The sequence below is a fragment of the Orcinus orca genome, chromosome 13, assembly GCF_937001465.1.
Source record: "Orcinus orca chromosome 13, mOrcOrc1.1, whole genome shotgun sequence".
In the NCBI taxonomy this organism is placed as follows: domain Eukaryota; kingdom Metazoa; phylum Chordata; class Mammalia; order Artiodactyla; family Delphinidae; genus Orcinus; species Orcinus orca.
Genome location: NC_064571.1, coordinates 71,450,259 through 71,475,399, shown reverse-complemented (window position 1 = coordinate 71,475,399; position 25,141 = coordinate 71,450,259). Strand labels below are relative to the sequence as shown.

The 25,141-nt window shown below is 38.3% G+C and overlaps 2 protein-coding genes across 4 annotated transcripts in view; one reads left to right on the top strand and one right to left on the bottom strand.

Annotated features, from left to right (window-relative positions):
• Positions 1–18,250, bottom strand: part of HADHA (hydroxyacyl-CoA dehydrogenase trifunctional multienzyme complex subunit alpha) — a 53,448-nt gene extending 35,198 nt beyond the window's left edge. Inside the window, exons 1-7 of the mRNA XM_033425094.2 lie at positions 17,911–18,250; positions 13,005–13,046; positions 12,841–12,911; positions 11,178–11,311; positions 9,110–9,248; positions 8,004–8,123; positions 6,029–6,131 (exon numbers count right to left, since the gene is read on the bottom strand). Of these exons, the coding sequence (XP_033280985.1) occupies positions 6,029–6,131; positions 8,004–8,123; positions 9,110–9,248; positions 11,178–11,311; positions 12,841–12,911; positions 13,005–13,046; positions 17,911–17,977 (676 nt within the window). The 5' untranslated portion in view covers positions 17,978–18,250. The remainder of the gene's footprint in view (positions 1–6,028; positions 6,132–8,003; positions 8,124–9,109; positions 9,249–11,177; positions 11,312–12,840; positions 12,912–13,004; positions 13,047–17,910) is intronic.
• HADHB (hydroxyacyl-CoA dehydrogenase trifunctional multienzyme complex subunit beta) overlaps positions 18,251–25,141 on the top strand; it is a 35,589-nt gene continuing 28,698 nt past the window's right edge. For 2 of the 3 annotated variants that reach the window (XM_004268108.4, XM_033425095.2), the window contains exons 1-3: positions 18,251–18,386; positions 24,231–24,305; positions 24,411–24,455. In XM_004268108.4, the coding sequence (XP_004268156.1) occupies positions 24,239–24,305; positions 24,411–24,455 (112 nt within the window). In that variant the 5' untranslated portion in view covers positions 18,251–18,386; positions 24,231–24,238. Of the gene's footprint in view, positions 18,387–24,230; positions 24,306–24,410; positions 24,456–25,141 lie in introns of those variants that run through there. The other variant, XM_033425096.2, reaches the window with a different exon arrangement.

The window sequence follows — 25,141 nt, the reverse complement described above, 5'->3', positions numbered from 1 at the left end:
GAATGTGCTTCTGTCCTACAACCTTAGGTTCTGCTGGTCTAGAGGATTTAGTTCCAAAGTCCATCAGGAGACATAACAATGATTCTATTGAACTGGAAGATGAGACTGCCATCTGGCCACTCTGGGCCCCTCATGCCTCTGAAACAGGCAGAGAAGGGATTACTATACTGGCTGGGGTGATTAATCCTGATTACCAGGGGAAGTTGGGTTGCTACTACAATGAAGGTAAGGGAGAGTATGTCTCAAATATGGGAGATCTCTTGGGGTGTCTCTTAGGGCTACTGTGACCTACAATTATTTAGTGGAAAATTACAACAACCCAATTCATGCAGGACTGCTAGTGGCCCAGACCTTTTAGGAATGAAGGTCACCCTACCAGACAAAGAACCATGACCAGCTGATGTACTCCCTAAGGGCAAAGGAAATATGGAATGGGTAGAAGTAGGTAATTATAAATACCTGTTATGGCCACATGACTATTTGCAGAAATTGAGGGGTCCAGGCCTAACCAAAAACCTATGTGATATTTCAGGTCCAAGCAAAGGCAATTACAGGCCTCGCAGGCATCATGGAGAAAGCTGTCCTTCCCATACCAGACTTGGTGCCCAGCCGACGCACTGCAGTCTTTAATGGGAGTTGCAGTCAATGACTCAGGTCTCCCTGACTGGCTATGCTCTTACATACATTTTCATTCCGAGCCCATGTGCCTTCATTCCTAAGTCTCTTTATATGGGACCTTCAACCGAGGTCTTCTTCAGGTACCTCTGCTAAGGCCTCCTTACTGGGGGAGTAAAGAGAAACCTTAAAGACATTTTCCCTCACTCTGACTCAATTCTTTTCCACTCCTAGCTCTCACTATTTTAAACTGCAAAATCACAAACAAAAAGCACAAAATGAGGAAAACGTGGCAGTAAATAGACCATGGAAAGGACACTTGCTGGTTTTATAAAAGCTGAAATGAGAAGGCAGACAGTGCCTTGTTTGACTTCAGCTGGGAACATGTGCGTTGGGAGACTTGAATCTTTTGCCACTCTGTACGTGTCTATGAATGACTGCAAAAGAACCACGAGTATTACTTTTGGGGTTATGACAAATGTTAGTGGGTAGGCAAATTCACAGACAGGGAACTTCAAATAATAAGGATCGACTATACTCTGATCACAGCAGAATTCAACTAGAAACCAATAACAGAAAGATATCTGAATCATCCCCAAATATTTGGAAATCAAACAACGTACTTCTAAATTATACATGGGCCAAAGAAGAAATCACTAGAGAAATCTGAAAATATTTGACCTTTATGGAATTGAAAACATAACATTAAAACATGCAGATAAAGCAATGCCAAGAAGAAAATGTATAGCTTTTTTTGTCTTTTTTTTTTTTTTGGCTGTGTCGCACGGCTTGCAGGATCTTATTTTCCCGACCAGGGATTGAACCCAGGCCCCAGGAGTTAAAGTGCCAAGTCCTAACCACTGAACCGCCACGGAATTCCCAATATATAGCTTTAATGCTTATGTTAGAAAAGAAGAAAGGCCTAAAATCAATGAAAGAAACTAGAAACTAGTTTCTAGTAAGAAACTAGAAAAAGAAGAGCAAATTAAATCCAAAAGCAAGCAGAAAGAAATAAATAATAAGACAGCTGAAATCAATAAAACAACAAACAAAACCAATGGAATTAAAAGCTGATTCTTAGAAAAAATCAATAAAACTGATAAATTTCTAGCCAGACTCATCAGGGAAAAAACAGAAGACACAAATTAGCAATATCAGGAATGAAAGAGGAGCATCATTATAGAGTGTAAAGATATGAAAAGAATAATAATAAAGTATTATGAACAACTTTATTTTTTTTTAACTTTTTAAAAAATATTTATTTATTTATTTGCTTGTGCTGGGTCTTAGCTGCAGAAGGCAGGCTCCTTAGTTGTGACATGCCAACTCTTAGTTGCAGCATGCATGTGGGACCTAGTTCCCGGACTAGGGATCGAACCTAGGCCCCCTGCATTGGGAGTGTGGAGTCTTATACACTGAGTCACCAGGGAAGTCCCTGAACAACTTTATTGAAATAAATTTGTCAAGTTAAATGAAATGGACAAAATCTTTGCAAAACAAACAACTACAGCTCACTAAAGAAATGGTGAACCAACCTGGGGCTTCCCTGGTGGTGCAGTGGTTAAGAATCCGCCTGCCAATGCAAGGGACATGGGTTCGAGCCCTGGTCTGGAAAGATCTCACATGCTGCAGAGCAACTAAGCCCATGTGCCACAACTACTGGGCCTGCGAGCCACAACTACTGAACCCACATGCCACAACTACTGAAGCCTGCTCGCCTAGAGCCCGTGATCCGCAACAAGAGACACCACCACAATGAGAGGCCTGCGCACCTCAACGAAGAGTAGCCCCCACTCACCGCAACTAGAGAAAGCCCGTGCACAGCAATGAAGACCCAACACAGCAAAAAAATTAATTAAATAAATTTTTTTTAAAAATTAAAAAAAAAAAGAAAAGAAATGGTGACCCTGCACTACTATGTATAGAATACATAATAAGCTAATAAGGATCTGCTGCTGTGTAGCACAGGGAACTCTACTCAATGCTCTGTGGTAACCTGTATGGGAAGAGAATCTAAAAAAGAGTGGATATAAGTAAATGTATGGTGATTTGCTTTGCTGTACACCCAAAGCTAACACAACATTGTAAATCAACTATACTCCAATTAAAAGAAAAAAAAGGAAAGAGAGAAAAAAGAAATAGTGAACCTGGGAATTCCCTGGTGGTCCAATGGTTAGGACTTGGTGCTTTCATGGCCAGGGGCCTGGGTTCAATCCCTGGTGAGGGAACTAAGATCCTGCAAGCCACGTGGTAAGGCCAAAAAAAAAAAAAAAAAAAGAAAAAAAGAAAGAAATAGTCAACCTGAATAGCCCCATATCTACTAAGGAAATTGAATTCATAGGTTATAACCTTCCCAAGAATCAAAACTCCAAGTCCATATAACTTCACTGGTGAATTTTATCAAGGATTTAAGGAAAATATAATACCAATTCTATGCAAAATCTTCCAGAAAATTGAAGAGGAAGAAATATTTCCAACTCATTTTATGAAGTCAGAATTACCCAGATATCAACACCAGGCAATAATATCACAAGAAAAAAAATATTATTCCTGAGACCATTATCTCTCATGACCAGACATAAAAATCCTTTACAAAATTTTAGCTGATTCAGCCGGCACTTTATAAAAAGGATAATACATCACAACCAAGTGAAGTTTATTCCAGGAATGAATTCAATAGTCAAAAATCAATGTAAATGACTTTACTTAATAAACTAAAAGGACTAACCCAAACAATCATCTCATTAGATGCAGAAAAAGCAATACAGTTCTCAGCAAACTATAAATAAGGTACATCTGCAATCTGATAAAGGGTATATATGAAAAACCTATGTAACATTATACACCCTACAGCATCCGCGTGAATGTCTCTCTTAAGATTGGAACAAGTTAATAATATCTGCTTTCACTTCAAATCAGTACTGTACTAAAGATCTTAGCCACTGCAGTAAGTCAAGAAAAAGAAACACCAACCAGATGGGAAAGGAAGAAGCCAAAATGTCTTTATTTGTAGATAACATGATTATTTATGTAGAAAATCCTTAGGAATCTACAGAAAAACCTAGTAGAACTAATAAATAAATTTAGCAAAATCATAGAATACAAGGTCCACATACGAAAATCATTTGTATTTATATGTTAGTAATTAATGAGAAATTAAAGTTAAAAAAGGATAATGGCACAAAAGTATGAAATACTTAGGTACAAATTTAACAAAATGTGTACAAGATATGTTCAATGAAAAGTATAAAACACTACTGAGAGAAATTAAAGATGACCTTAGTAAACAGAAAGTTGTATTATGTTCATAATGAAAACACTCAGTATTTTTAAAATGTCAATTCTCGGGCTTCCCTGGTGGCGCAGTGGTTGAGAGTCCGCCTGCCAATGCAGGGGACACGGGTTTGTGCCCCGGTCCGGGAAGATCCCACATGCTGCGGAGCGGCTGGGCCCCGTGAGCTATGGCAACGGGAGAGGCCACAACAGTGAGAGGCCCGTGTACCGCAAAAAAAAAAAAAAAAAAAAGTCAATTCTCCCCAAATTGATACATGATTCAATGGAATTCCAATCAAGATCCTAGCAGATGTTTTTGTAGATATGGATGAGATGATTTAAAATTCATATGTAAATGCAAAGAAACTAGAATAGGCAAAATGATATTGAAAGAAGAGAAGCAAGGTGGAGGGTGGGGTCACACTGTCAGATATCAAGATTTACTATAAAACACAATAATCAAGACAGTGTGACACTGTCTTAAGTAAAGACATATAAATTGGAAATAGGAAACCTAGATATAGACCCAAACACAGAGGATCAACTAATTTTCCACCAAGGTGTCAAGGTGTCAATGGGAAAGAAGAGTCTTCTCAAAAAGTTGTGCCAGGACATTTTGGATATTCATAATCACATAACAAAAACAACAACAACAACAACTCAATCTTTACCTCACACCAAACATAAACATTAACTTGAAGTAGCACAGACCAAAATGTAAGAGCTAAACTACAAACCTTTCAGAAGAAAACATAGGAGAAAATCTTTGCAATCTTGTTAGGAAAAGATTTCTAAAACACCAATACCATGATCCATAAAACAAGACTTTGATACATTGGACTTCATCAAAATTAAGAATTTCTACTCTTAGATAATGAAAAGACAAGCCATAGACAGGGAGAAAATATTTGCAAATTACAAATCTCATAAAGGACTTATATCCTGATATATAAAGAACTCTGAAAACTCAGTAATAAGAAAAACAGCTAAATCAAACAAAATGGGCAAAACATTTGAACCTTTATCAGAAGATATACAGAAGGCAAATAAACACATGAAATAAGTTCGGTATCTTTGGTCTTTAGGGAAATACAAATTAAACCCCAATGACATATTACTACACTCTTATTGAAATGTTTAAAATTAAAAAGACTGAGCGTGCAAAGTGGTTGTAACTAGAACTCTCATACTCTGCTGGTAAGAATGTAAATGGTATAACCACTTTGGAGAAACAGTTTGACAGGTTCTTAAAAGCTAATAAGCACATCTATCATATGGTCCAGCCAATTCACTCTTCAGTATTTGTCCAAAAGAAATGAAATATTTCTCCACGTAAAGACTTGTCAATGAATGTTCATAGCAACTTTATTTAGAATAGCTCTAAACTGGAAACACCTCAAATGTCTATCATTTGGTGAACGGATAAACAAATTATGGTTTATCTATACAATGGAATGACATTCAGCAACAAGAAGGAATACATTGCTGACATATAACAACATGGATGAATCTCAAAAGCAGTATGCTAAATGAAAGACACAAAAAGATACATACTAGAAATGTTCTATTGTATGATTGTGGTGTTTACACAGCTATATACGTTTGTCAAGATGCAAACTGTACATTAAACACTGGTAAATTTATTATCATGTAAATAACATCTCAACAATGCTGATTTTTAAGAAATGTAAGAGGGTGATGAACATACAATCTGGAATAGTGGTTTCTTTGGATGAGAAGAGGCAAGGAAATTGTATGGGAGGAAGCAGCACATTAGTAATGTCCATTATTAATATCCTTAGGTTGGTTGTTTCATACATGTTTATTATATTATTAAAACAGACACAAAAAACTGAAGAATAGTTATCATGGATAATGATACAGGTAATTTAAGAACCAAAAATAATGACTCGATTCAATTCTGTACTCCTAATGTCCCAATTATAAATAACGTAAAATAGAAATTGGGGTGATGTTGAAAATGATTTAGTATTAGCTATTTTTAGAAAACTTCACTCTTCAGAATAATGACTCATTTCTTAAGTGTTTGGGTTTCACTATAACCAATATTCAAGATATTAACTCTTTAAGAAAATAAATAACTTCATAAGGCTCAATTCTGAAGCATGTTAGCACTTACCCAGCGGTTCCACCAGTTGGTCAACCAGTCCCATTTTCTTTGCTCTGTCTGCACGAATGCCTCTACCAGTCAGCATCATGTCAAAAGCAGCAGGCACACCCACCTAACAAGCAAGCAAGGATTAGAGCAAAGGTGGAAAAAAATCAGAGTGACAATTCCAATTTACAAATCATCCAACTGAGCGAAATAAATATTAAAATGAGAAAACTCAAACCAGATTTTTATGTTATATATCTATCAATGAAATTTTATATACTGATACACATTTAGGTAAAGTTTAGTTTTAGAAACCTCCGCCTGAAGTTAAAAATGTCTTTATATCTCTTCTTTTAATTCAATATGTAGGATTTCTGTCTTATGGATTGATAAAGTGGAGAAAAAATGTCATGTTTCCTAGAATTGTACATTTATGTCATTCTGAGTTTCTTCTCTATCATTTGTATATTTAAAATTCCTCTACCAGAATTAGTAGAGACCGAGAAATCTCATAGTTTTGACAATGTCTTTAGAAAGAATCTTAGACTTAACAAAAAGAGAACTCAACTAGGGCTTTGTATGTAGGTGCTCGAACAGCTTCTAGCTACATTCAAGAACCAACTATAACAAAACAAAAGAAACAGCAATATTTTCTATACACATATAGGCTTATTCATTCTTTCAGTAAATCCTCTTGGCAATTCCTATGAAGGAATGCACACTATTTATTATCAGAAAACAAATACCATAAACTTTCCCATTTTTCCTATGTCCAACTCCTATCAACTTCTCTGCAAAGAGTATTTCTGCTGAGTGTTGTTTTCCCTGAAGAACCCACAGTGCCAGAGGCTATGAGGTTCAGGGAGCCCTTGAGTTTGATGTTAAGATTGCTCTGCAGCCTCCAGGTCTGACTGTCCTTCCCTTCTTAAGAATTCAAAAGCCTGATGGGCCTCTTTTGGGTCTATAGAATACAACAGTGAGATCATCCAAATCAGGGGAAAGGTCTGCCTCTTAACGGTTATCATGAAATAAGACTCAGGGATTTGAAAAACTGGTAAGATCGTACTGTGCAGAAAAGGAACAAATTAAACTGTAAGTTCCAGAAAGCAAGACATGTATCTTATCTATCTCTTCCCTTCTTCAGGGACTAACAAAGGACCCTGATCAATCATTTTGATCAAGGAATAGAAAAAAATAAACAAATATCAGGAGTAAAATGTTATTGATCCTATATATTCACATTGTATTTGGTTTCTAATTTTTTTTTTGTGTGTGGTACGCGGGCCTCTCACTGTTGTGGCCTCTCCCGTTGCGAAGCACAGGCTCCGGACGTGCAGGCTCAGCAGCCATGGCTCACGGGCCCAGCCGCTCCGCAGCATGTGGGATCTTCCCAGACCGGGGCACGGACCCGTGTCCCCTGCATCGGCAGGCGGACTCTCAACCACTGCGCCTCAAGGGAAGCGCTAAATTTTACTTATTTATTTATTTGTTTATTTATTTATTTTTGGCTGCGTTGGGACTTTTTTGCTGCACGCGGGCTTTCTCTAGTTGCGGCGAGCGGGGGCTGCTTTGTTGTGGTGCGCAGGCTTCTCACTGCAGTGGCTTCTCTTGTTGCAGAGCACGGGCTCTAGGTGTGCAGGCTTCAGTAGTTGTGGCACGTGGGCTCAGTAGTTGTGGCTCACGGGCTCTAGAGCGCAGGCTCAGTAGTGTGGCACGCAGGCTTAGTAGTTGTGACTCACAGGCTCTAGAGCGCAGGCTCAGTAGTTGTGGCGCACGGGCTTATTAGTTGCTCCGCGGCATGTGGGATCTTCCCGGACCAGGGCTTGAACCTGTGTCTCCTGCATTGGCAGGCAGATTCTTAACCACTGTGCCACCAGGGAAGTCCAGTTGCTAAATTTTACAATGAATACCCATATTATACCTTTTGTACAGAGGAAATAGATCTAAAGGGGCACATAGGACCGAGGTTCTCAAGTTAACATGGGTATCTTAAACTCACCATTTTGGGTAGCCTTTGTGTGCCTCCCGCTCCTGGTAGGATTCCCAGCAAGACTTCAGGGGAACCCAGAACTGTTTTCTTATCTTTTGTTGCTATTCTGTATTGGCATGAAATGGCAAGCTTCAAACAAATGAAAGAAAATTAGAGTGTTAAAAAATGTAAGTTTGTAACATCTTAGGATATGTGAGGGTCTAAATATTACTCATAAAGCAGGAACGTGCCCCCAGAATAAACTGAAATTCCTTAGGCTGGCATTTGATGCTTTCTACAATTTACCTTTCTGGCCTTACTCCATACCTTTCCCCTAAGTTATCAACCTCTTTTTGGGTTGCAGATCTCCTTGAAAATCTGCTGAAAGGTATGGAAGCTCTCAACAGAAAAATGCACACATAATTATATATGCACCCCAGGTTAAGAAACCCTGTGTGATGTAAAGACTCTTCAATCAAGCAGGCCTACTTATGGTGCCCTAATTAGGCTTTGTTTATCCTTGTCTTTGCTCACACCATGCCACATTTGGAATGTTTTCCCACTACTTTCTGGTTAATCAAATTCTGCCTATCGTTTAGGACCAGACACAGGTTTCCTTAATTAATACACGTGAAAGTGTCTAGTATAGAACCCAGCTTGTGATAAATGTTCAATAAATGTTATTTTCTTTTCCCCTCCTTCTTTCTTACATGCTCCAGTTTGGTAAGCATCTCTTCTCTCAAATCTTGTGTTATTTACCATCTTTACTACTCACAATACGCTTGACGAACATTATGCGTTATGTGTCTCAACTAGACTTCAGTAGCTCAACAGCATGCATCACACTTTTCAATCTCTGCCTCGCAAACTTTAACAAGGTTTTTTAGAATTGTTAGGGGCCTTAGAGAGCTAGTTCAAAATCTTCTCAGTTTGTAAATGAAAACATGACACTTTGGTTCACTTGCTCTGTGCCATGAGAATAAGGATAAAAACCTATCCAGAAATTTGGTAACTAAAAACAAGGCTGATTCTCCCTCAACTTTTTTTAAGGCAAAATAGTAGCTAAAGGTTTGCAGCAGGTGAATCCCAACAATGAGCTGGACCGTTGTCTCAATGACTTTGGAATAAATCTGTACCTCAAGTCCTCCTCCTAAGCAGGATCCATTGATGGCAGCCACAATGGGCTTTGTGGACTTCTCAACTTTCTCAAACATTCTCTGTGCTTCCTGTGATATTTGTGTTACCTCTTGAGGGGTCGTGCAAGCAGTTAACATGCTGCAGTAAACATGAGAGAAGAGAACCAAAAGAAACCAAAGATAAAACTATAACCTATTTTGTTCAATACTTCATCCACCATATCCTTATCCTATCATATATCAATATTCGGTAGTGAATCTTCAAACACTCAGAAGTTTAAGAATGATTTTGCCTCAGATAGCACTAATATCAGTGATATCATCTCTCGATAAAGAGTGTTAGATTTCTGGATTCAGAGAACATGAAACAAAACATGTTGAATAAATTTGTGTTTGTTTTGGTAACAAATCATTAGATTACAAAGCTCTGTACATGAGAAAATCATCTTCTGGTAAATATTTTCACAAGCAGATTAAACATTTTCACTATCAGGTAGCTTTCGGATTAAACATCAATCAGAATGACAGAAAAAAAGGCTTCTATTACAATAATGTTGTCCTCAATGTCCTTTAATTTCAGTTTGTTTCATTTGCTACTTACTGTTTCTGAACACATTTAAGCTGTGGGTGTTTTACTTTTGACCAAAGACAACTAATTTTCTGTCATTTTATATGCTGGGAGTTGTTCAGCTAGCCTCACACAAGCTACAAGTATTTTCCTATGGATTTAGGTAGCTACTACCAGGTACATCAGTGTCTTACTAGGCTTAAATAACCAAGCTAGAAGAGAAAGCACTTGATGGAGATAACTTTGCTTTTCCTAAAAAATAAACATAAACAAACAGAATATTTATGAATTTCTAATTACTATACATAAAAAAAGAAGGGTATACAATATTGAACAAAGTTTAAAAATATACAAACACCATACATACAAATTACTAAGCCAATAATGCTGGCTATCATTGCCTAAACTGCAAAAAATAATATAACAAATACAACAAATACCCATATTTTGACAGAATTAACAACCGTTAACATTTTAACCCAGTAAACTAATATTAAGGTATCATCTCTCCTTACTTTTGCTTTAAAGAATTTTAAAGAAGTTATATATACGTACATTATATCATTGAAAAAAAAAGAAAATATTAGCTGTATTGGTAAAGTAGCCTTTGACCCCTGAAGTTCTACCAGCCAATTCATTTACCCTGAAACAACCATTTTCATGTTTGTAGTGTATTCCTCAAACCAACTACATATTTGTATCCATAAATAATACAGAGAAGTATTCATGTATGGTTTTTAAATGTTTATATAAACTATAAACAGTATCAAACATTCTGTAACTTGCCTTTTTTTTAACTTAACATTACGTTTTTGAGTTCTAACATTATGCTGTAGATCTAGTTAGTTCCTTTGAATTGTTTTTGTAGTATTTTATCTTGTGAATATTCCACATTTACTTATCTATTTCCCTCATGACTGACGTTTAGCTTGTTTCAAATTCTTCACTATTTTAAAAAAACTACACAGGACTGAACATCCTTATGCATGCACGGGTCCTTAAAACCAAAGGGTGGGATTTCTCTAGCATATATACCTAGAAGAGGTATCACTTGAATATATGATATGTGCATTTTCAGTTTTACTAAATTTTATCAAATTACTCTCCAAAGTGGCTATACCAATTTGCATTCCTACTAGTAATATTTAACTTTCTCATTTTCCCAAGTCCTTGCTAATATATTTTCAAACTTTTAAATGTTTGCTGGTCTGGTGGATGAAAAAAAAGGGCATCTCATTGTTAGTTTATTTTCATTCTACTCAAACATTGCTCCTTGAACTACTACTTCAACTTCTTTAAAGAAAGGCTGTATTCAGTTTTATAAGGTTTAAGCAACAAGTCCTTCTTTTTTATTAACTTTATTAAACTCATGAAAATAACTTTAAAAAAACTTGCAGAGAATATTTACTTCTACCTTCTTTTAAAATGAGAAATGATTAGGCCTAAAAAAACATACCATTAGCCAAGGTAAAAGGCGACTTCAAAGTTCCTAAAACTTACTTGAGATCGGCACCTGCAATGAAGCACCCTGGCTTTGATGAGATAAGGACAGCACTTCTGATTTGATTGCTAGACCAGACTTCATTCATTACTTCTATGAACTCTGAATGCACTTCTTGACCCAGAGTATTCACCTACCAAAGGGAAATACATATAAATCTAAGGGTTTAAATTTGAAGTAATAGATGTGCAAATCACCATCAAATGCAATTTTGATTATAGGAAATACGTTTAACCAGGAGAAATATACTGTTAAAAGAAAGAGACGGGAAACAAACAAACAAACAACCCAGCAGCTGTCTATTCAGCTGCTTTGGGCAACTGTAAGCACCCCTCCCTCTAAAAATATTTCTATTTAAAGGAGGAACTCGTATTCCTGAGGAGGTCATATTCCTAAGTTTCAATCATATGCAGGCTATAATTAAGTCTACAAACATTTATCAGCATGGAAAAAATTTGTATAATGTTAAGGAAAAAAAAGAAATCAAAATTAGACATAGAGGGCTTCCCTGGTGGCGCAGTGGTTGAGAGTCCGCCTGCTGATGCAGGGGACATGGGTTCGTGCCCTGGTCCGGGAAGATCCCACATGCTGCAGAGCGGCTGGGCCCGTGAGCCATGGCCGCTAAGCCTGCGTGTCCGGAGCCTGTGCTCTGCAATGGGAGAGGCCACAACAGTGAGAGGCCCGCATACCGCAAAAAAAAAAATAAAAAAATTAGACATATAGTATGATCTTAATTTTTAGAATATTATTTGCTGAAACTGGATTGAATGTTAAAAGTGGTTATCTTTGGGTTTGGAGCATGAATGATTGTTATTCTCCTCTTTATTGCTTTAAAATGTCCTACTATAGGCATCTGTTATTTTTGTGTTCAGGAAAAATGGTCAACTTACAAAAAATATCTTAAGTTTGAATCATTGCTCGGTAAATGCTAAGATTTACTCTAGTGAGGGGGACTGCCTCTTACTTTCCTTAATTTGTGATAGTTGTTAATTGCTTACATCTAGGCCCTCCTACTTCATTGAGGCCTCTGGTAATAAGATTTCTGAAATATGAAATCTTTACACCAACTTTAGGTGAGGGAAAAGCATGAGTTCCTGCAGTAAAGCTCTTCTTGGCAAAAGACTGGATTAATGCTGCATGCTTTTTTGAAGTTGCCAAAAATAAATGAAGCTCCACTTTGAACAGAACTTGATTTCTAATATATGAACTGCACCAGGTCATTCAGGTCCCGTAGGAAACTTAACGACATTTAACCCAGCCAACTTACTATGAATAATGACTTATGTCAGGCAGGTTAAGGAAGCTGATTTAATAACCTCATAGTTAAGATGGTTAGGTCAGTTTTAATTCTTATAAACAAAGCTTATAATTTGCTTCTTATCTAATAAACCACCTTATCATTCTACAGTGTAACAAAAGGATAGTTTTATTAATCCTTGATGTTAATCTGACAACTAAAGTCAACTAGGAGGAATTCTTAAACAAGGACCTCTGCTGAAGAAAACTGCATTCCTTGGGCAATTTCTCAAACTCTAACCATCAAAACTGTAAGTTCATGTGATAGGATTACTGCCAAATTGGTGGATTTCTTTCTTTGCCATTCAGGACTGGATTAATGAATGTAGTGAGTAGAAATAAACTGCAGCAAGTTGAATTAGGTACCTTCGAATTGGGTGAGTTAATTCGAATAACTGCTACGTCCCCTTTGACTCCATAGTTAATATGGGTTCTGGCTAAAAAGAGAAGGAAAATTTATTTGTAAACATGTTTATTGCTAAATAAGTATAAAAAGCAATGTAAGCATGTCAACAAGAAATTAAACTTACTCAGCAAAGCAGAGGACCTTGTAAAGTTGCGGCAAATATAACCTGTAAGAAAAAGATATTTCAAAATTTATTATTTTACAAAACAGAATTTCCATAGTACCTGCTATACATAACAAAGCTGGACTTTATAACAACCACAACAAAACAAAGTGTTCTAAGCCATTATTGTGACCACTGCTGTATCTTTTTGTTTCAATTATCAGGTCAAATGATTATCTGGATACTAAATGTGGTGGGTGGAAGAATGGCCTCTCAAGGATGCCGATGTCCCCAGAAACCCAGTATGTTAGGTTATATGGCAAAGGGAAATAAAGGCTGCAAATGGAATTAAGGTGGCTAATTAGCTGACCTTAATACAGGGTGATTAGCCTGGATTATTCAGGTACACCCCATGAAATTACAAAGGAGGAGAAAAGGCAAAAGAACCAGAGATGGCAGCACGAGAACTCATTTTGCCGGCTTTGAAGAAGTCAAGGAATGCAGGCAGCCTCTGGAAGCTAGAAAAGGCAACGAAATGGATTTTCCCTTAGAGCATCCAGAATGAACACAGCCCTGCCAACACCTTTGATTTTAACCCAGTGAGACTCATTTCTGACATCCGTAACTGTAAGATAATAAATTTCTATTGTTTCAGACACTAAGCTTGTGGAAATTTAGGGCCACAATAGGAAACAAATACACTAAGAAAGAAGTAATCTACAAAGCGATCCATAATGTTAGTTCCAAATGTATTCCAAATATATCTCAAGCATGTTCTCCAGCCAGGTCCTCTTGCATTTCTATGGAGAGATGGACTTTCCAGTGTCATGAAAAATAAAATCGAGGGGCTTTAGAGGCTCCATGTTTCTCTCTATCCGGCAGTTCTTTAAAGGAGGGGAAGCGAAGGCACAGGAAAAAGCAGCTTTATACTGCTTTCAAAGGCAAAACAACATACTATTTAAAAAAAAAACAACTAGATGGCACCAGAACCAGAGTGGGGTGATCGCTGGTTCTGTCTGCATTTGTTTTTCTTTAAGCAATCCAAGTCAGCCCTCATGGTGCAAAGACAAAGGACCCGAGAGTCCAAAGCCGTGGGTTCGACCATCAAGTTTATTATTTACTAGTTGTATGACCATGTACAAGTCTCTCAGAGCATTTCAGTGTTCTTATAAAGATAGAGTAAAAGTGATGTAATGATTATAAAAGTACCTATAAGTCAAAGTCCTACACCAAAGTAAATTAAGATAAGAGAAGCCAGCCATCTCCTCAATCTCCAGTGCCTCTACTTCACTAACGATATACTTCCCTTTGCTTTTCCATCATTTGAGATCTGTGTCATCTGTATTTGTGACTCTTCCTTCTTTATATCTGTATCATGGCTCCACAAAGCCTTATCTTGAGATTCTGTCTACAAGGATCTTTGCCTTCCCTGCCCAAATTTTATCTTTATTACTCACTGTTTTGTTCTCTAATCGTTGCATCTGTAGCAGGTGTTTCCCCCAACTAAACTGTAATCTCCTCCAACATCATCTCATAGTCATTTATATTCCCCAACAAAAATCTAGTGTGGCCTAGAGTGAACAGAAAGACAAAAATCCCTGTCTTTGTGGAGGAGGTGAAAACAGGCCTGGCATAGAAAGGAGTTTCCCTATAAAGTAGAAATTCTGTGGGAGGGGAGCCAGATAATAGGCAATTCTAGCTAGAACAGGGTAAACTGAATTAGTGAGAAGGAACTGATCAGGAATGCAGGGTGGGAGAAGATGGGGTGGAAAGACAGATAAAAGACAATAAAAATAAATATGGAAATAAATATGTTAGAAGATAAGTGCCTAAGGAAAAAAGAAAACAGAGCAGGTGAAGGGGCTTGGACGTGGGTTGTAATTCTGAAGACCAAATATTTGAGACAACAGGTTTGAGCTCATTAGCTTATAAACCATAAACTCTCATCCACTAACCTACCTTTCCCCCCCATATAGACATACACAAAACCTCCTCTAAATCAATAGAGACAAGAAACAAAGAAAAAACCAGCAAATGTACAAACATGTCTGGAAAACAATTTCAAACCACAGTCAACTAAATCAAGTTGAAGTACTCAGTAGCTTTGCTTTTGGAATCCAGCCTTCCTCACTTCCTAATTAGGAGAGCTTACTTTAGAGCAGCGGTCCCCAACCTTTTGGGCCCCAGGGACAGGTTTCATGGAAGACAATTTTTCTACCGACCGGTGGGGGTGTGGGGTGGGAGATGGTTCAGGCGGCACTCGCCTGCAGCCCCGGGGGTTGGGGACCCCTGCGGTAGAGCAGCTGGGTGAACTTTAGCCTATATTTCCTGTGCCAGCAAAAGAGAGAGAAACCTCTGGCCTACTTTGTAATCATTTAAATAATTTAACTCGAGAAGATACCTACAAGATACCTACAAGATCGAAGACTACAGCAGTGCAGAGAGCTGGATTACTGCTAACACAAATTTCAAATATGAAAGTGTTACTTTTGTTGTAACAATCAACAGCTTTTCTCAATATTTAGTACCGGGGGAAGGGACAGGATTAAGGAAGTGAGAGTCAAATTTAAATATACACCATCTACTAAGGTATTTGCCTCCAATTCTTTTCCTGTGAAATTATTCTACCACTTAGGTAATCAGGAATTTGAATTTAGAGTAAGAGTGGGAAATAAACAAGATATTTTGGTCAAGATGTGATTTTCATTTGATAGTCATACTCAGAATTATAGCACTCAGGCAGGAATGGGTCAAAACTTCAAGAAATACAAAGCAGCATCAAGAGATTTTAATCATCCATCATTAAACGTCATAATCTCATTAAATGTTTGGCAATGCCTTGGCATAGACTTTCAGTTAGGGTTAGGGTTAGGGTTAGTCTGTTGAGTCTAAATGGCAATCCAGGTGTGCAGGTAATTTTAAATTCACTTTCTAGACTTTTTTTCCCAAAATTTATACATTGTTACTAAAAGGAGCAATAGCTATAATAAGCTATATTTTTTTAATTTTTAAAATTAATTTTTATTGGAGTATAGTTGATTTACCATGTTGTGTTAGTTTCTGCTGTACAGCAAAGTGAATCAGTTATACATATACATATATCCACTCTTTTTTAGATTCTATTCCCATATAGGTCATTACAGAGTATTGAGTAGAGTTCCCCTGTGCTATACAGTAGGTTGTTATTAGTTATCTATTTTATATATGGTAGTGTGTATATGTCAATCCCAATCTCCCAATTTAACCCTCCTTCCCCAAGCCATATTCTCTTATAGGTTAAAACACAATGCAAAATATATACACACATGTGTGTATATATATTTCTATAAAAAAACATAGAAAAACTAGGCTTGTAACCTTTTATCACATGTAAAATGTAAAAATTACTTTAAAAAAGTCTCATATCTGTATCAATAGAATCATAGTTCTTCAGGGCAGGAAAGAGTTATAACAGCTAACGTTTATTAACGTTAACAGTAGCACTTACTCCACGAAAAACTGCTTTACACCTAAAATAACTCCTTTAAAGCTCACAAGGTGGTATTATTCCCCATTTCACAAATGAGAAAACAGACACAGAAATTACTTGCCCAAGGTCACCAGAGGGTAAAAGGCAGAGCTAGATTCAAACCCAGAAGTCAGACTCCAAATTTAATGCTTTTAATTGCATTACCTTAAAATCAATGGAGGGGAAGCTCAAAAATATACATTTGATATTTTTAAAGTGTTAAACCAAAAATGTGGAAAACAGACAAACTGTCAGGTCACATGACCAAATGCTAACAGTAGGTATGTGAGTAGTAAGGGAATGGGTGATTCTTTTTTTCTTAATCCCTTTCCCCAGTCTTCACAGCATTTCAATTTTCTGTAATCTTATGATTGATGCGTGCACACAACACACACAAAGCAGTCCTGTGGAGACTAAAAACATTGGTCGAAATAAGAAAGCGGAAGAGATTCAATCATTCGAAATTAGTCCCTTACAGTAAAGGGAGATTCCAGGCACTCCTCCAAAAACAGCATGCGGTATTACCCCGGGGGGTTCAGAAGGAGGAAGGCATATTATAAATTATATTTCTAATTAAGTAACCGATATTAAGTACAACATGCAATAAAAAGTCACATTTCACCTTAAGATTTGAGATGAAAGGAAAATGCTTGATTTTCCACAGTCACCCACTTTAACTTTCACAGCCAGTTTGAAGACAAAAAGACAATATAGCTAATACAAGCTAACTGGGTATCGTCAGAAACAAGGGTAGAAATAGTTGTAAAATTATCTAACACCTTTCTCCTTAAGAAAGAGAGTATCTGCGTAATTTTAAAAAAATGCTTCTTCTAGCAAATTGCAGAACCTACCCCTTGAAAATCAATATATTATACGTTCATACTGGGATTATTGGAACTGCAAGAGTTGAGCTTCCTATTGAAGTGTGGTAATAGGTACAAAAAAGGTTTTGGGGAAAAGGGGCAGGGAATGGCAGTAATTTGCAAGGCTGGTTAATTTCACACACGGTTTTAAGATGCCTCTTGTTACAGGCAAGGTGCAATGGAGCCACAAAGATGTGACAGACTGGACTGTCCTAGTCCTCCTAGTCCTCCCAATCTCGTAGGAACAGGCTCAAGGCCATCATTAAATGAAATGAGGAGACCAGCGGAAAGTGCCAGACCGGATGGACAGGGCTCAGAAACGTTAGGGCTTATGGAGCCCGAAATCGCTGCAGGACTCATGAGAGAGGAAATGTCAGTCCCTGCGCCAGGGAACAAGAGACCAGATCCCAGAGCAGCATCCCTCCCCCTTATCCTGGGCTGGGACCCTGGGCCGGGGCAGGGAGGTGGCAGCGATGGGGAGACGAGGCTCCGGGGAAGCTCGGGTCTCCGTAGGAGTTCTGCCCGGGGCTGTTGGGCGTCCTCAACCAGGCCTCACCTGGGCAACGGAGCATCCTGGAGGCAGTGAAGCGGCTGAGGCTGCCAACTGCCCGGGAAGCCACCATCTTGAGCAAGAGAGGACGAAAGTGGAAGGCGCTTCAAGTCGGGGGAGCCAAGCAGAGGACTTTTCTTTCCGTAGTCTGGCTCTGGCCAGGTGCCCGATGTACTGCCTGACTAAAACCGCTATGGCGAGCTGCCGCCGGTTCCTTAACCTCGCCCTTTGCTTCTGGCTAACCGGGCGGAAAGGACACCTTCTCCGCGGGGAGGAAGGAAGGTCAGGGAAGAGAGGGACAGCGTTCCGGATTTTCCAGTCAGGCAGCCGGAGGGCAGCCCGGAAGGCTTGCGAAGCCCGCGGAGCCGGTGGGAAGGTTGAAGGGTCCTTTCTCGGCAGGGCCCGCCCCTTGATCCAGTCGGGGCCCGTCGCTCGGATCCAAACCTTGCTGGCAGCAGGAGTCTGAGCCCACGCGAGCTAAGGTGAGACGGCGCGTGCCCTCGGCTTTCCGCCTGGCCTTTCCCCGGCGAGGTCCGCACTTCCTTTCCCACCTACTACGCCCGCGGCCTCCTCCTCTCCCTGGGGCTGTGGAGTTCGAGGGAGCGGAAGGAAGCTTCTCAATGGGGCTCTCCCGTACCAGTGCAATTTGGGCAGTAATTTGGCCTAGCCTTCGGTTTGTAGCTCAGAGCAGCGGTGTCGCCTGTGTCTTTTAATTTATCACCGCATGTTAACGAACTGTTGGCTTGTGTTTGTGTCGGTGTAAAGCGCTGGCCTGTGTTCCAGTGTTGTTGTTTCACCTGCTTTGCCTGGAGCCAGGCCGGCGGCAATAAAGATTCGGTACAGGGCCCGGGGTTTACCCCTTTTATGTTACCGAGGGTGGGTCTCGGTCGTGTGGCTTTTTCGGGACTCGAATGTGGGAGGAGCTGAGACATGCCTGTGTCCCGCTCCGAGATCCAGGGCTCAAGATTATTTTCTAATCCGGAGGGGACCCGGAGATCATCCGGTCATTCATCATCCCCTTCACTTTATCGGTGAAGCCCATGCATCAGGGTGAATGAGTTTACCCATGGCCGCAGGTGGTAGAAATAGGCCTAGAGGTCTGTTAACTTCTAGTCAAGAGCTCTGCATTGCCTGAAAGCTGTTTTTGTGCTGGAAAGATAGGCTTGAGTCCTGGAATCAAGTGATTGACTACAAAAAATAATGTTGAGGGCCTTCTAGGCCCTTTCACCATCCTCTCATTTAATCTTCACGATCCCAAAATTGTTATTTACATTTTGTAGATGAAGTTTGGGAGGCTCGGAGATTATGTAAATTTTGTGGTAGGTGGCAGAGCCAGGATTCGGCCATAAATTTAAGTCTCACTGTTCACCAGATTGACTGTTCCGCAGGAGAGGGAGCAGGAAGAGGCAGGGGGAAATGGCAGGGAAGTTGAGACTGAATTGAGGAGTATGGAAAGAAAGAAGAGAGGTTTCTGTTTAAAGTTCAAGTCAAATAGTGAATCCCCCATCACTGTGAACACCTTAAGCAGAAACTGCGTGATCAGTGATCTCTTAATTTGCAGAAAGGATTCTTGATGACCTCCAAAGGCCCTCCATCTCATTAGGTTTTTACAGTTCAAAGCTTGCCTCCTGACCACATAATGCTCTTTCTGCATCTAATTCGGTGTAGCACTTACTGTTTAGATCAAGAGTGGCAAACTTTTTCTGTAAAGGGCCAGATAGTAAAGAGTTTAGGTTTCACAACCCACATTGATCTCCGTCACATATTCCTTGTTTTGTTTTGCTCTACAACTTTTTAAAAATGTAAAATCTGTTGTTAGCTAGAGACCCATGGGTTGAAGTTTGCCATCCCCTGATTTAGGTCACGCTTTTGGCTCTTGATTTTTTTGTTTCCTGTATTCTGAGCAAAATCATAAGCTCCATCAACGGCAGAAATGTTATGCTTCTCACTGTGTCTTACATAAAGGGTAACTAAATACATTTATACCATCACCCACTAAAATTGATAGCAAACACATGTATAACCCTTACTATGTATCAGGCACTGTTGTAAGTGCCATATATATATATACATATATATACACCTCACAACAACCTATGAAGTAGGTACTTTAATTATCTACAGTTTATAGGTGCATCTTACAGATGAATTATCTACGTCTTACTCCTAAAACAGAGAAAGAAAATGGCCTTCGGAGGTCATCAAGAATCCTTTTTGCAAATTAAGTAGCTTGCTTAAGGTCATACAACTAGGGTACAGCCAGGATTTGGATTGGGCGGTTTGCCTTTAGTGTTTGTGCTATTAAGGATATTGTGGACTGTGTCTTAATGATACTGTAATAATGAGCTGTTAGAGCCACTCCATCTTGCTTTCATTACTTGTTTAGCCCCTTCTTCATGTTACTTGCTCCTAGGTTCCTGCAACTTCATGCATCTTTCTATAGTTGCACACCCTACTCAAGCCTACCCAGGCTCCCCAAATCCTTGAGTCAAAATGTATTTCCTAAAGCTTAAAGCGGATGACAATAACTAGGTCATATATTGCTTAGTCCTTCTTTCTTTTGAAATCTGTCTCTACTTTTTATTAATTTTTGATGGGATATATATTCTATTTAATTTTTTTCCCAGAAACTTCAGGAAGTCTAAAGAAAATAACTATACCAATAACTCCACCACCCAAAGATAACTACTGTTAACATTTGCTTTGTATTTTTCTGGACTTTTTAAATGCATTTGTATGTTTTCATCTATCTATCAAGATACTGGTATATGCAGATTTTCTATAAAACTAGAATTATACTGTACATTAAAAATAAGATGCTCATTGTAAAAAAAATTTTAAGAAGACAGAAGAATATAAAATGACAGTCCCTCTTTATCTCTTCCATATATAGATTCAGCTTTATGGATTTTCGTCTTTTTCTGTCATAAAATGGAGTCTTACTATATATATATTATTCTGCACTCTGCTTTTTCATTTAATATATGTTGTGGACATCTTTGCATGTCAGTATATACATGTATGTCATTATGTTTCATTTTTCTTTACAAACTGCTGAACAGTGTTCCATGGTATGTTTGTAATATTATAATTTATTTAACCATTTCCTCCTGTGTGCATCTACGTCTTGAGTATTTCTATTGGCTAGAGATCTATGATTGCTACATATACAACTTGAATATTTCTGTTGCTTAAAGACCAATAAGAAGAATTACTAGGCTCAGAAATTCACAATTCAGAATCTGAGAGAGAAATAAAAATTGCCTTCCAAAAAGGCCTTACCAATTATACTTTTATCAACTGTATATGGAAGTGCTTAAATAAATCCATTCTCACAAGAATTGTGTGCTAACCATATTTTTAATTTTTGCCACTTAATAACCCCAAAATGACCTTGTTTTAATTAAAAAAATTTTTATTGTTAGTGAGGTTGAACATTTAAATTTTTATTTATTTGACATTTTTTTTCTTCTGTGAATTGCTCATTTGCTCATTTTTCCTTTTGGTCATATTTCAGGAAGGAGCCTTCCAGCTGCAAATAACAGAAAATTAAACTTAAATTGGCTTAATAAAGGGATTTGTTGACTCACAGAACGGAAAAGCACAGTGGGAGGGTGGGTTTCAGATATGATTCAATCAGGGCTCTAGTTTCTTTTTTCTGAATTTTCAGCTCTGTCCTCCTTTGAGACCAGCTCTACCCTTACACTAGCTTTTATCATGTTTGCAAACTGCTCTAGCCATGCCAAGCCTCAGAAGGAAAGATGTATGTTCCAGAATTCCAGGCAGAAGACTTGAATGTCAGACTGACTAAGACCATCCCTAAATCGATACCAGTGGTCAAGGCAATACCATGCGATTATTTTAGGCCTTGGTTGCCTGAACCAAAGAGAATGAGATTATTCTGATTGGTTTAAATCCTGGAGTTGAGCTGGATTCAGTCCCATGTAATCCACATGTGGCAACTACATAATGGTGTGAAATGGATATTGGGGTGAAAACCACAGATTCCATTATAGATTGTTTCTCTTTTTCCTGTAATTTGTAGAAGTTCTTTATGGAGTATGGGATTTAGCCCTTTGTTTTCCATGTTACAAATACTTTCTCTGAATCTATTGTTTGCCTTTTAACTTTATTTTAGTGTCTTTTGCTATGTAGATATTTTAAATGCTTCTTTAATCAGTTCTTTTAATTATTCTTTTCCATTATGGCCTCTAGGTTTCATACCATATGTTGGAAGCCTTTCCCCAAGATTATAAAAATATTCTCTGATATATTCTTGTAGTAAGCTAGAAAAATACATATTTAATGCATCTGTAATTTGTACTTATAGTGTGAGCTATGGATCTAATTTTTTTCCAAATGGTTAGCCATTTTCCCAACAAATCTATTGAGTAATTCACCTTTCTCCCACTTATTTGAAATGTTATCTTTATTACATACTAAATTCTCATACACATGAGTATGCTTCTGAACTTGCTACATCCTGTTCTGTTGATTAGTTTCATTTATTACTGTGCCAGAATTGAACTGTTTAATTACTGGTACTTTATAGAAAGTTTTGATATCTGTTAGAGCAAGGTCCCCCTTCTTATGAATTTCATGAATTTTATTTCAAGAGGAACTTTACTTATGGGGATTTATATTCCAGACTCAAGTGGCATCAAATGTAGCTTCTGGAAAAGTGGTGCCCATCTCATGGGCCAATTTGTGTCTCCAGGGCCAGAGTCCCTTGAGTGTACCTAGGCTGGTAAGCCTAGAGGTTGGACTCCTCCATCTCTTTCCAATCCATATATTTGGTAAATGTGATTTTTTTTTTCTTTTTGGAAGCCACAGGGCATCTCTTTTTAGTCAATGAAGACCTAAGAAAAGTTAAACAAGGCTTTTATATTGGCTGTTGCTGTGTAACAAATTACTCCAAAATTTAGCAGCTTAAAACAGTAAAAATTGATTATCTCATACAGTTTCTGACGGTCAGGAATTTGGGGGCAAATTAGCTGGGTCGTTCTGACTTTGACTTTCTCATGAGGTTGCAGTCAGAATGCTGGCGAGGGCTGTAGTCATCTGAAAGCTTGTCTGTGCTAGAGGATTCACTTCCAAGCTTAGTCACATGGCTGTTGGCAGGAGGTGTCAGTTCCTCATCACCAGAGCCTCTTCATCGGGCTGCTCCTGAGGTGCCAGCTGGCTTCCCCTAGACCGAGTGATCTGAGAGACAGACCAAGACGGGAGCTGCAGGATCTCTTAACAGCCTAATCTCAAAAGTGACATCTCATCATTTCTGATGTATTCTTTTGTTACACAGACCAACTATGTAAATAAGAATTCAGGGAAGTGGAATTACTGATCAAAAGTTAGGTGCAGTTGCAGTTTTTTGACAGTTACAATAATTGCCAAATTGCCCTCCATAGTGATGCACCTGTGGAGGTGCCATCAGTTTACACCCTCAGCAGCAGTGTATGAGAGAGCCTGTGTGTGCAGGCTCCCACATGATTAATACCAGCCCTTAAGTCCAATATTATACCTCTGTGCCGTTTTAATTTGTATTTCCCTTATGAATGAGATTGAACATCTTTTCATGTATCTAAGAGCCATTTGTATTGATATTTCTATTTCTGTGAACGGTTTGTTCATATCCTTTGCCAATTTTTTTCTTACTGATTTGTAGGAACTCATTTTTGGGAATTTAGGGAAGTATTTAATATATTTTATATATTTTAATATAGAGGGGTTTATATTTTTATTATTTTGAAATAATATCAAGCTTATAAAAAAGTAGCAAGTGCAGTATATGAACTTCTTTTTCTTACAGCAGTTAAGATGTGATACTGCACTATCTCTGAATACTTTAGTGTGTATCCCCTTCAAATACAAACATTCCATAAGGCATTCTGCATAATCACAATACAACCATCAAAATTAGGAAGTTCACATTGGTAGCTTCATGATCATGTCCAGCAGGCTCTACTCCTTTGGCCCTAGAGAAAAGCGTAAACTCTGGAGCTAGACTATCTGGCTTCAAATCACAACTCTGCCTCTTACTAGTCTTTCAATCCCTGTATGCCTCCGTTTCTCATCTCTTACGAAGGGTGTAATAATCATGTGTACTTCATAGGTCCTTGTGAGATTTAGATGGGTTACTGCTTAGATTAGTGGTTTGCATACTATGTCAGTGTAGCTATTATATTATTAGAGGAAGGGTAGTTGGTAATAGAGTAAATTTTAAAGTATTTTATAGTAGTCATGGATGAGATATCAGAGATCATAGACTACACTCTAAGCTACAAATTGTTCAAATAACCCAGAAAGTCTTTTTGTTCTTCTCTTTTTAGATTTAAGAATGACTTCCCTCTTGACTTACACTTTAAAATATCTTCCCAGTACATCACAATGGGCCCTCAGATTTTGTAAGTTTCATTTCTTTCTTTTTAAGATTAGATTTGGTTGTGTAAGCATCTTGCACAGACATGGAATTGTATTGCTTTTTGTAAACACTTTATTTTGTCTTCCAGCTATGAGACCTCTGAGCTGTTCCTCCCAGTTACGAGCTGCCGCAGGTACAGTAATTTGTAAAAAAAAAAAAAGAAAAAGAAAGAAAAAAAAAGTCTGATTTAGAAGTTAGATTCTAGAATCTAAATTTGTGAATTTTGAATAAAAACCAAAACTAGTTTGCTAACTCTCCCTTTTTTTGAGCAACATGAACATCACTGTTGCCTTTAAATTAAAACAATATAGGACCAATCAGTAACAATAGTACATGGTGTAGGGTGGGCTCGAGGATGTTGACAGGAGGCTGCTTTCTGGGATATGGAGCCTGATGGAGTCACGCAGGTTCCATGAACCTTACTGGTCAGTTTAATCAGCTACTGGCTGTCAGTCCTAGAGATGATTAGCGTACAAACACTCTGGAGACTGCTGTGGAGCCAAAAGGTAACTTTTCAAACTTTCAGTGACAGGCTTCTCTGTTAATGAATATCCTCTTAGTCCCTGTGCAAGAGGATGTGTGCATGAAATAGGTGTGACTGTGGAACCAGTTAATAACAGAAGGTTGTTCAGTCCGTATGAAATGAAAAAAGAAGGAAATTTGTTGATTTTATATGGTCTTTTAGACCCTTGGTAAAGACTTCTTCACTGTTGAATACATACTTTTGCAGAACCTACTCTAGGTATGTATCTTCACTGGCCAGCGCTAAAAATCCCCAGACAGGTTCTCCTTGCCTGGGTCCTGTATTGACTATGACTT